Source organism: Vombatus ursinus, unplaced genomic scaffold (assembly GCF_900497805.2).
Source record: "Vombatus ursinus unplaced genomic scaffold, bare-nosed wombat genome assembly UNPS02014770.1, whole genome shotgun sequence".
Classification (NCBI taxonomy): Eukaryota; Metazoa; Chordata; class Mammalia; order Diprotodontia; family Vombatidae; genus Vombatus; species Vombatus ursinus.
The window spans coordinates 32396504-32408284 of record NW_020954548.1 but is presented as its reverse complement, the minus strand read 5'-3'; the positions used below and the strand labels follow the sequence as shown (position 1 = coordinate 32408284).

At 42.3% G+C, this 11781-nt stretch overlaps 1 protein-coding gene across 1 annotated transcript; it reads left to right on the top strand.

Moving 5' to 3' along the window:
* Positions 1 to 6831: 6831 nt before the first annotated feature.
* Positions 6832 to 8516, top strand: NUPR1 (nuclear protein 1, transcriptional regulator). Its single transcript, XM_027863293.1, has 3 exons — positions 6832 to 7076; positions 7863 to 8014; positions 8220 to 8516. The coding sequence occupies exons 1-2, from the start codon at positions 6965 to 6967 to the stop codon at positions 7997 to 7999; spliced, it is 249 nt and encodes an 82-aa protein (XP_027719094.1). The 5' UTR covers positions 6832 to 6964; the 3' UTR covers positions 8000 to 8014; positions 8220 to 8516.
* Positions 8517 to 11781: the final 3265 nt, after the last annotated feature.

The window sequence follows — 11781 nt, the reverse complement described above, 5'->3', positions numbered from 1 at the left end:
CCCAGCTCATTTTTTTTATAGATGAGGAAACAGGCCAACAGGGTTGAGAAGAGAGGGAGTCATACAAGGGCTTTCATACTGAAAGTGGTATTTTAGGAAAATTGGTCTGGCTGAGGTAGAGGAAAGGAAAGGTGGGAGTATCTAATCTGGAGAACCACTTCTCCGATGTTAACAGCCTGAACCTGGGCAGAAGCTTGCAGGAATGATAAGAAAGGTGTCAAGAGGAAAGAACCGACAGCGGATCAGCTCTCCTACTTATTACCAGCCCCAGGACCTTGGGCTAGGGCCATACAACCATTAAGTGTCTGAGACCAGATTTGAACTCGAGAAGATGAGTCTTCCTGACTACAGGCCCGGCACTCTATCCATTTGCCCACCTAGTTGCCGTAAGTCAAACCACCTTCTTGGTAAATATCCTCATTGATGGCTGAGGATGGTGGAGAATTGTAAAAATAGGTACCTACCCTAGGATCGACAGAGTGACAGAAGCTTAAGAACTGAAAGGGAATTTAGAAATTATCCTATTGAACCTCTTCATTTAGTAAGGAAAGAACCTAAGGCAGAAAGAAAGTAGGAGATTTACCCCCACCCCACCCCCAAGATCATACAGCTATTTTGTAGCACTGGAACCTTTCCCAGATAGGTTAATTAACATCATACTGACTTGCCTCTTCAAAAAGGTTACATTATAAGTGAGAGAAAGGAGAAGTGGAAAGAACACTAAACTTAGAACCAAAAACCTGGCCCAATTATGAATGCCTAACAACCTCAATGCCTCCATTTCCTCCTCTATCAAATAAAGAGTTTGGCTAGATGTTTGTTACCCTTCACTTTCAATTTCTGGGAATGCATGTAAAAGGATAGCAAGCAATACAGGGCAAATTCTGAATTTCAGATACCATCTAATCAGACCTTCCTAATGGAATTCCACCACCCATTTCTAACAGCTAGATGGATAGAGCACTGTACTTGGAATGAAAAAGACCTGAATTCAAATCCTACCTCAAATATTTATTAGGTGGGTAAGTCATTTAACCTTTTTCTGCCTCAATTTCCTCATCTGTGAATTGGTACAATACTAGCTAGTATTGTATGCTAGTATCTATCTCCCAGGGTCCCAGTGAAGATAAAAACTAGATAACATTTATAAAGCTAGTTATGTAAATGATAATTTATTTAGCATCTGCTTAAACATTTTAAAACAAATTTTTATTGATAATCTTTTGTTTTTGCATCACCTATTTTTTCTCATACCCTTTCATTTTACAGATAACCATCCCTTATAACAAACTTTTTAAAAATGGAAAATAATAGAAAAAAGGCAAAACTAATCAATACATCTAAAAAAATCTGAAAGTATATTCAGTGTTCTAAACCCACAGTTCTCCCACTTTTGCAAAAGAGTAGGTGAAGGGGTAGGTGTCTTCTCATTTATCTTCTTTAGGGCCAAACTTGTGCTTCAATACTTTACATGACAAGGAGCTCACTAGGGAGCCCATTTTATTGTTGGACAATTGTAGGTGGTAGCAGTTACTCCCTCCCTGTAACTTACATTCATTGTACAAGTTTTATTTTCTGGAGCCAAGGACAATATCTAATCCCTCTTCCATTTAACTCTTCAGATATTTAAACCAAACAAGAAAATCTGTACTGGACACAACACAATTTAAAAGGCATTGATATTCATCGTCATCATCATCATCATCAGAACAACTAGTATTTATATGCTTTCAGGTTTACAAAGCAGTTTACAAATACCTCATTTTATCCTTGCAACAACCATGGGAGGTAGTTATTTTTGTTATCCCTGTTTTATAGATGAAATTTGAGGCAGATGGAGAAGTGATTTGCCCAAGGTGGCACACCTAGTGTCTGAGGCAAGATTTGAATGAACTCAGGTCAAATGCTCTAAAAGGAGAAGATTGTAAAAATGGTAAAAATCACAGACAGCATTAATGTCAGAAAAGGTGATCAAGAAGATATTAGAACCTAGCAATCCTTAGTTCTGCTTTTCACCTATGTCGTCTTTATGAGTATGATCTTCACACATAATCATGGGTATTCTTGATGAAAATACCAAAATGGAACAAACAGAATTTCAAACATGATTCTCTGTAGCACGCAACAGCTTCATATTGAGGTGCAAGGCATGTGTCTCAGTGTCATTTCAAAAGAATGCAGACTCAGACTGTCTCCAAATCAAGCAAGGTTATTTATTTGGGGTAATGCACCTTTTGGCCTCTTTTCCTTAAGGGAGACAGCAGCAGCAGCTAGGAGAAGCTAGGGATTTTTATAGAGGAAATATGCCATATGGGCAGGGAGATGAGGTAATCAGGGATATACAGGCAAGTGACTATAGCTCAGAGTTCTTCGAATATCCTGTTTAGACATATCATTTCATTGGCCAGCCCATTTGCCCAGGGCAGAGGGGCCCCTGTTAATCTCATCATTCAGAATTACAACATTGCTAAAGAGGTAGAATGAATTCAAGACCCTTTCCCTTACCTTTCCAGTTTCCCCCAGCATTCCACCTTTCCAGTCTTCTTACACCTTGGTCAATGCTACATACTCTTCATTCTAGTAACACTGGTCTTCTTGATATTTCATGGACAAGACATTTTAATCTCTGGCTCTGGGCATTTTCTCTGATTGTCCTTCATGCCTGAAATGTCCTTCCTCATCTCTGCTTACTGCCTTCCCTGGCTTCCTTCAAGTCCTAATTAAAATCCCATCTTCTACAGGAAGCCTTTCTCAACCCTTCTTAATTTTAGTGCCTTTCCTCTCTTAAATATTTCCCTTTTTTTTCCTACATATAACTTGTTTGCACATATTCATTTACTTGTCTCCCTCATTAGACTGTGAGCACTTTATGACTCTTTTGTCTCTTTTTGTGTCCCTGGCAATCAGTACAATACCTGGCACATAATATGCTCTTAATAAACATTTATAGAATACTATTTATTTTTAAAAATTGACTTGGTAAAGCAAAATGCAGGTGTCTACCATGCATATAACAAGACATGATTCTTTGAGAGATGCAAAGAGATCATTTTGGTCAGTGTTCTTTAACTATTAACTATTAATATTAAACATGTCACAAAACTTTATTCTCCAAAGATGTCGGCCACTGTCTTAGATGTTCCTAAGGGAAGTCTCAGTTCCTGTGCCTAAAAAATTCCTGCTGAGGATCAAAAAGGATTGGTTGCTATATTTTTGTGTGTGTGTGTGAGGCAATTGGGGTTAAGGGACTTGCCCAAGGTCACACAGCTAGTACATGTCAAGTGTTTGGTCTGAGGCCGGATTTGAACTCAGGTCCTCCTGACTTCAGGGCCGGTGCTCTATCCACTGCGCCACCTAGCTACCCATGGTTGCTATATGTTTAGCTACCTTTGATGCCATCTCTAAACCCCTCCACTATCTAATGCCTGGTTCATGGAAAGAGATTGTATTTACTAAATCTACCTATAAGGAATTTGCTGACCGTCTTGTAAGGACAGATACCAAAGTGCCTAGTGAACCAGGCAGTTGCCTGGGTGCCTCATAAATGTTTTTGTAAGAGCAAAAAATCAAGTAAACTATGCCTAATTTTTTAAAATTCAGAATTATAGATGATCCAAAGAACACAGAACGATAAAGCAAGAGTATAAGTAGGCTCCAATATTAACTACAATTTGCATTCAGAAAGTGGCAAAGAAGTCATCTATGTAAAATCTATGTGAAATTGTGAAAGTAGGTAGTTCAGTCACATATTGAGAAAGGGGAATAACACTGGGAGGCCTTGAGTATTGCACTGGTATCTTTAACATTTTAGAAGACCCAGAGGGGGCAGCTAGGTAGCGCAGTGGATAGAGCACCGGCCCTGAAGTCAAGAGGACCTGAGTTCAAATTTGGCCTCAGACCAGACATTTGACACTTACTAGCCTGGGCTAGTGACCCTGGGCAAGTCACTTAACCCCAATTGCCCAAAACAAAACAAAAAAACCCCCAAAAAACCCAGAGGCTGTGAGACCTTGGGTAAGTCACATAACCTCCCTTCCTACACCTCAGTTTCCTCATCTGCAAAAAGAAGATAGTGATAGGTGTACCTAAATGACTCACTGGGCAGGTCTTTTGTGGAGGATTTATGTAAAGACATAGAAATAAGATAAGAAATACAATAAGAAAGCCTGGGTGTGTTATGATCTTTACAAATGGAGAGAGTATAGACACAAATGAATTCTCAGATCCATTGAAGTATCAAGTTGTTCTAGGACTTGTCTCCAATTTCTTTATTTTCATTTATTTATTTATTTATTTTGGTTAGGCAGTGGGGTTAAGTGACTTGCCCAGGGTCACACGGCTAGTAGGCGTTATGTGTCCGAGGTGGGGTTTGAACTGAGATCCTCCTGACTCCAAGACCACAGCTATATCCACTGAGCCACCTAACTGCCCCTCCAATTTCTTTAAATGATCTATGTATGACATGGAAAGTGAGTGTGCCCTCACCTTCTCTAATAGAAGCAGGCCTGCTACGTCTCCTCTGAGGATTCTAGGGTCACCTGAGGAGTTGGGTGTCCCCCCCCCTTTTTTTTTATTAACTAACATCAGCTTGAGTCCCCACCAACTGTGTTTCTAATGTGAATTAGTTAAGGGCCAGTGACTAAAATTCTAGATCCATTTAACCTCTTAATATTGCATAGCTTTTACAAAGGATATTTACTTCAAAGATAGAGAAAGAACAAATTTATAAACATTTTCCCCAGTCTTTCCAAGGCACACTCTTCCCTACACTACCTTGGTCTCTAGGGGAGTAGATTCAAAACTTAGCTCAGTTCCTAGATAGCATTGGTCTCACCAAGTTCACAACCAAATACAGCATCAATTTTGGATGAAGCCGGGTTTCAGATTTTACTGGCATGGATCTAAAAGCCTCTTGGGGCATTGGTAGTGGGCTGGTGGCAACACCCAGCCTAGAACTCAGGCTCCAGAATGCCCGGATGATAGGGTGTCCTCATGATGACCTTTTAAACTTATTAGGTTGTAAGACTTCATTCCCTTCAGCTAGAACAGAAAAAGAACAAATGAAAAATCCAAGGACCCAAGCCCAAGCCCATTTCTGTCAGAGGAGGACTGGGGGGCATATGGGAGAAGGTTCTAAGACCATCCCCTTAATAGAATGGTCTCTTACCATATGTTTGTGTAATAGCTTCCTAAGACGCTAATGAAGCAAAGGGCTGGTTGAAGCTGATTCAGGTCTTTTTGAAGTTTTGACAGCTCTTGCTATATGGCCATTTGGAAAAGGGCCTTCCCAACCATGTGGTCAGTCAAGCAGAACCAGTTACCGTTTTTGTCTACCCATGCTCCAGAGTCTCCTCTCCAAGGCACATCATCACAATTTTCCCAGAAGCTGTTTCTCCAGTGTCCTCCATGTAGAGAGATTACATCAACCAAACAAGCTAATGGGGTCTACATGTGCACCAAACCCTCATCATGCATAGTTCAAAAGTTCCTTGTTATCCTGGTCTTCCTTTGCACCCAACCTATGTTCTAGTTAGGAAAATTAGCTTACCTGGGCAACTGTTCACAGAATGTTGCCCTATGGGATTGTGGGGACGAAGGAGGCCAGATACAAATCTTTCCCTGACTGCATCTGGCCATGTAGTCCCTCCTATCCTATGCTTGGCTTCAAATAGCAATAAGCCATTCTATCTATCCTTATGTAGATGCACGCCATTCCCTGCCACTACCACTACCAACCACTGAAAAAAAAAACCAGGACTATCACCTCTCTGTCAGGAACTGGGTAGCACACTTCATCACTGGTCCTCGGGAATCATCTCCACCACACCTTTCCTTATGCTTTTATCATTGCTTGAATATCCTCCACCCCTTTCCAATCTCCATCTACCAAACTATTCTATCCTTAAAAGTCCCATCTCAGAACTTCCTCTAACTGCTCTCCCTCCTATTCATATCCAGAATACTGTGCTTGTACTCTCTTATAAACCTGATCACATTCTGCCTTATAGTTATTCCACTAAAGACTTGTTCTGACTCGCCCCCACTAGTTGGTAAGTTGCCTATTTTTTAACCCACATTTCTTTACTACTATGAGGTTTATAAGTACTTTTCACAGAGCAATCTTTTAAGACAGGTAATGCAAGTTTTGGTATCCCCTTTTTTTACAGATGAAGGAATTTGCCCAAGATCATAGCTAATGAGTAGTAGAGTTGGGATATTCTGCTCCTCTCTTTGAAGGCTGGGATGATATCCAACATATCTTTGGATCTCCTCCTGTGTCTGGTACAAGGATTTGCACATATTAGTCCTCAAAAGATGTTTGCTCAATGAATCCTGACATGGACCCCTCACATTATTGACAGACCTTTATCTGTATTTGGTTTGTCAAAGCCTCAAAGGAAAAGATCAAGGGGATTTTTATCTCTTTTTTCCTTCCCACCCCCCTAGGCCACCAATCCATAGCAAACTTGTTTGGATGAAGAAAGATCTGAACTCTACTCAGTCTTAGGGGGTTGTTTGTCCTTGGATTCTCCTCCACTCCTCCTCTCCTCCTTCCCCCTTCTTTCTCCTTCTCCTCTTCTCCTTTCTCCTGCTTTTCTCCTTCCAAAGACCCCTGAAATAAGAACCCTGAAATAAGAGTTACTACATGGGAAAATATCCAGATGGGAGGGAACCAGAGGAGAACAGAAAGGAGGAAAAGGAACGGCTGCTGGGGGGATGGGAGTCATGGGACAGAACGCTTTTCCTGTTTTGATTTCATTTCTGTTTATACTGCACACTGGAATCCTGGGATAAGGCCAGATTGCATCAGACAGGGCCAACGTGGATGGAGTGGGAAACCCAGCCCTATAAGTTTGGGGAGGAGCCGTCCTAAGGAGAAGCAAAGCCGAGAGACAGAAAGATAAATTCACAAGCAAGAAATCAGATAGACTAGTCACTGAAGGAATAGAATTCTCCAGTCCTAATGGCGACAGCTCCATTACCTTCTCCACCACTCCAGCCCCTGACCTTGGAGGATGAGGAGCCAGAGTGTTTGGACCAGTATGACATATACAGCTTTACTGATTCTTATCTGGGTGAGATGTGGCCCCACCTTCCTTACCTAGATGCCTTTTCATTCTAGCTTCCTGCCTAGTACCCCTGGTTCCAGTCCTCTCCCTGTCTAGACTCAGCTCTGTATTTCTAGAACCTTTTTTCTTGATATTTTCAGGGTACCCTATGGATTTCAACCTAACCATCACCTGACACCCATCCCCACCCTCTATCCACTTAATTTTAATCGTAGGTCCCAGCCAGTCCTACAAACAACCCTATAGAAGCCTTTACAATGTCTCTTTATCTTAGCCTCTCGGAATCCTTATTTCCCATCATGGTTCAGCTCAGTTTCCCCCTTGTTTTTGAAACCTTCCTCATCCCTCTAGTTTTTAGATCCCTTGCCCTCTTCAAATTACCTTGTATTCATTTATCTGTGTACATGTTGTTCCCCATTGGAATATGAGGTCTTTAAAGGCAAGGATATTTCATTTTTGTCTTTGGATCTCCAGTACCTAATACAATGCCTTGCATACAGTAGATACTTAATAAATGTTTGTTGAATTGAATTATACTGATCTGAGAAACTGTCTAATCCAAACTCTGAGGGGGCTGAGAAGAATGAAATGGTTTGCCCAAATTTACACAGCAAGTTAAAGAGAAATCTAGAAATAGGACTCGGGAATCCTGTTTCCAGTCCAGTTTTTGCCACTGCCCCTCATGCCTCTATCTCTCTTTCTGTTGGTCTCTGCAACCACAGCCACCAAGTGGCTTCCACCCACCATACTCTCTGAGCATCTCATTCCTAAGACTATTGCCTTCTATTTCAGGAAGAGGGAGTGGGAAGGGTCGTACCAAAAGAGAAGCTGCCAACCATACCAACCGACACAGCCCAGGTGGCCACGAGCGGAAGCTGCTGACCAAGCTTCAGAACACAGAGCAAAAGAAACGTGGCACTAGACCCTAAGCCTAAAACTCTGAGGTAAGGGAGTCCAGAACCTCTGTACAGATCTCTCCAACCTAATGTATGGGCTGACACACTAGCCAAAGAATGGTATCCAACTCTAAGGCTCAGAGCTGGCTGGGAGGTATGACCGCTATAGTCTAGGAAAGAACCGTGGAGTCCTAAGAAGGAGGTCTCCTAAAGTTGGTAAGTCCCAACCTCTGAAGATCTCTTTTTCTTCCAGGCTGGGCCAGAGTACTGATACCAAGATCACGGCTATGGACATACGGCATTGAAGACAGGGCAAGAGAGATAGGATCTTAATCTTACCTGACAGCCTTCTCTCAAGAGATGCGCTCTCCCCAGCCTGGCTGGAGTTTGGAGGGGCCTGGCAAGTGAGTTCCTTTAGCACTTGTGGAGGAGATGAAGAGGAACAGATGGTAGGAATGAATGAGCTAGATGGAGCAGAGGGAAAGGGAAAATCTACTGAAAGAAACTGAATCTATCAAAGGACAGTGGTTACAATAAAGAATCAATCAGAGGGTTCTGTGTGTGTGTGGTTGATTTCAAGTCTCTCATGCTTACTGAAACACCTTCTCTCTCCTCCTCCTTCTCCCTAGTGCCCTCTAAAATGAGAGAGGACCACAAAAACATCTCTTCCCACTCATCTCAAGCTATAAGATCCAGCCTTTTCAGCCATTATTTCAAATTCTGGATCCTCTGTAAGGCTGGTGTCAGGAAAGGATTTGCATTGTTGGCCTTTGTGATCCTGATTTTGCTATATACCTATAGACAGAGAACCTGGGGGAAAGATACTAGGATTTCTCAGCCCATTAAGAAAATTGAAGGACAGCTAGGTGGCGCAGTGGATAGAGCATCGGCCCTGAAGTCAGTAATTACTATGATCTTGAACCACTGAAATGAGAGAGCTCATTTATCTGTCAACGGTTAACTATTACCTATACTTGTTTACCATGTGTGTGACACCAGAATGTGTCATGTTGTATATATACTATGTGACACTGCAATAGTGACTTTAGCCCACATTAACTCCTATGCTGCCTTCCACAAGCCTACTTAAAGGTAGTGTGTCACTATATTAATTATCCAGTGAGAGAGTGCAATATCTGATTTGCCCACTGGTTGGCATGATACTCAAGCCATAAGCCAAGTGGTCTCAGAGTCTCTCTGAAAAAGAGAGGCCCTTCCTCTATTGTCTTACCTCCCTATGGTCCCTGGCCTCTTCCCACCCTTAATCCAAGCTAGGCTCCATTTTCCCTTGGCCCCATGGTCCAGGTCCCTGGTGTTCTATTACCTCACAGTTCCTGAAGACAACTTGGCCACTCCTAGGTCCCTCCCATAGTCTTTCTGTATATAAGGTCCATCTTGTCTCTATTAAGGTGCTCAGATTCTTACAATCTAGCCAATAGCTCACTAACATTCAGAATCCTTAAGAGTCTGCCCAATATGATGGATGTTTTGTTTTGGTTTTTTTTGGTGAGGCAATTGGGGTTAAATGACTTGCCCAGGATCACACAGCTAGTAAGTGTCAAGTGTTTGGTCTGAGGCCAGATTTGAACTCAAGTACTCCTGACTTCAGGGCTGGTGCTCTATCCACTGTGCCACCTAGCTGCCCCTGGATGTTCTAATAAACCTTGTCTTTGGCTGGAAAAAAAAAAGAAGAAGAAGAGAGGGCCTTCCTGCCTACTCTTTCACCCTTATAGCCTCTCCCTCCTTGTAACCTCCTTTTGAGGAAGTACCCATGCCAGCCATGCTCACTTCAAACGTAGCTCAGCTCGTAACTCTCCAGACTAATTTTCCAACTTGCTCTGTTCAGGGACCTTCTCCTTTACAGACATACACCCCGGGGTTTTCAGCTGTCTGATTCTGTCTCTCTGTCTGTCTGTCTTTTTTCTCTCCTCCCCACCACCACCATCAAAATAGAAGTTAAATGGCTCAGTGGATAGACTTCTGGGCCAGGAGTCAGAAAGACCTGAGTCCAAATCTGGCCACAGACACTTATTAGCTATGTGACTTTGGGCAAATCACAACTTCTGTTTGCCTCAGCTTCCTCAAAGGGGGTAACAACAGCACAGCATTATTGTGAGGAGCAAATGAGATAAAATTTATAAGAAGGAGCTATATAAATGCATCTTCCTTCTCTTCTCCTCAACCCCAAATGGTGGCCCTGGCAATGTTTGGCATTTAAACTAGGGTATCAAATAAATATCGCTCAAAAATATTAAAAATAGAAAATTGGTGACTCTAGAGGCCCCATCTCACACCTGGAATTGTCTTTTTCAGCCAACGACCCCCACTTTCATAGGATATAGGCACTTAACATAGAGCAGCCACATAGTGTATCAGTTACAATAGTGAACATTTAAAAATTCTACCTTGGGGCAACTAGGTGGTACAGTGGATAGAGCACTGACCCTAGAGTCAGGAAGGAGTGCCTGAGTTTCCCTCCCGCCCCCCTGCAATGAGGTTAAGTGACTTGCCCAGGATCACATAACTAGTAAGTGTCAAGTGTCTGAGTCTGAATTTGAATTCAGGTCCTCCTGATTCCAGGGCTGGTGCTCTCTCCACTGTACCACCTAGCCTGCCCCCATGCCTGAGTTTTTAACCTGTGTTTGTGTCACCCTGGGCAAGTCACTTTACCCTGATCGCCTCCAAAAAAAAATTTTGCTTTTATTTTAGGATCATAGAATTACAGCTTAAAGAGACCTTAGAGGTCATTGAATCTAACCCCCTCATTTTACAGATGGAAGGCTCAGAGAGGGTCACCCAGCTAACAAGTATCAAGGCGGGATTCAAGCCCAAGTCTTTCTGACTTCAAATCCATCATTCCATCCACCCCACCACCTCGTTTCCTTTAGAAGATCTCCAATGTCTCTGCCATCTTTACCACAAGGCACAACGACTCCCTCTAAATACTCCTCTCAGAGTGGGTCCTTACAATGACTTCCGTTACATTTACTGTCCAATTCAATTCTTCTTCTTTTTGTCATTTAACAGAGGGGGGAGACACAAGGCTGTTTCAAGCAGGGATGACATCAGTGACATCAAAACTCAAACAGAAATGGAGGCTATTATGCCGTATGTAAGGATCCCTATGACTGCATAGTGACTTAGAAAACCGCATGTGTTTATACGTTGTTTTTTATTAATACATCCACATATTAAAATCAGGTAGGAACCACATTTTAATCTGGTTTGAGCCACACTTTTGGGAGGGTTGTGCCCCATGGACTGTGTGTTTCACGTCTCTGTATTACTGCATATAAAAGACAAAAGTGCACTCCAGAGGCCACAGAGTTTAGGTACTTTCCATCCCAGGATGTTCATTCACCATTATATAATAACTAGCATTTTTAGCATGCTTTAAGGTTTGCAAAACAGTTGACAAACATTATCTCATTTTATCCTCACAACAACCAACACTGGAAGGTAGGTTACACCCATTTTACAGATGAGGAAACTGAGGCAGACCAACTTTATATCACTTGTCCAGGGTCACAAAGCTAATAAGTGTCCAAGGCTGGATTTGAACTCAGTTTTTCCTGAATCCAAGTCCACTGCTTGATTCTGGAGTCCACCTAGCTGTCTTTATGCATCCAGAGCTGCTTAGTAGAGACACTGGATTCTAGCAGAGCTGTGACTAGGGTAGGGAGGCCCAGCCTTTGTCCCACTGTGCTAAAATGGATTGGGGACAGCACTAGTAATTTTTCAACAGAATTTCGTGGTTGTTCAGTCGTTTCAGTCATGTCTGACTCTTTGTGACCCCATTTGGGGTTTTCTTGGCA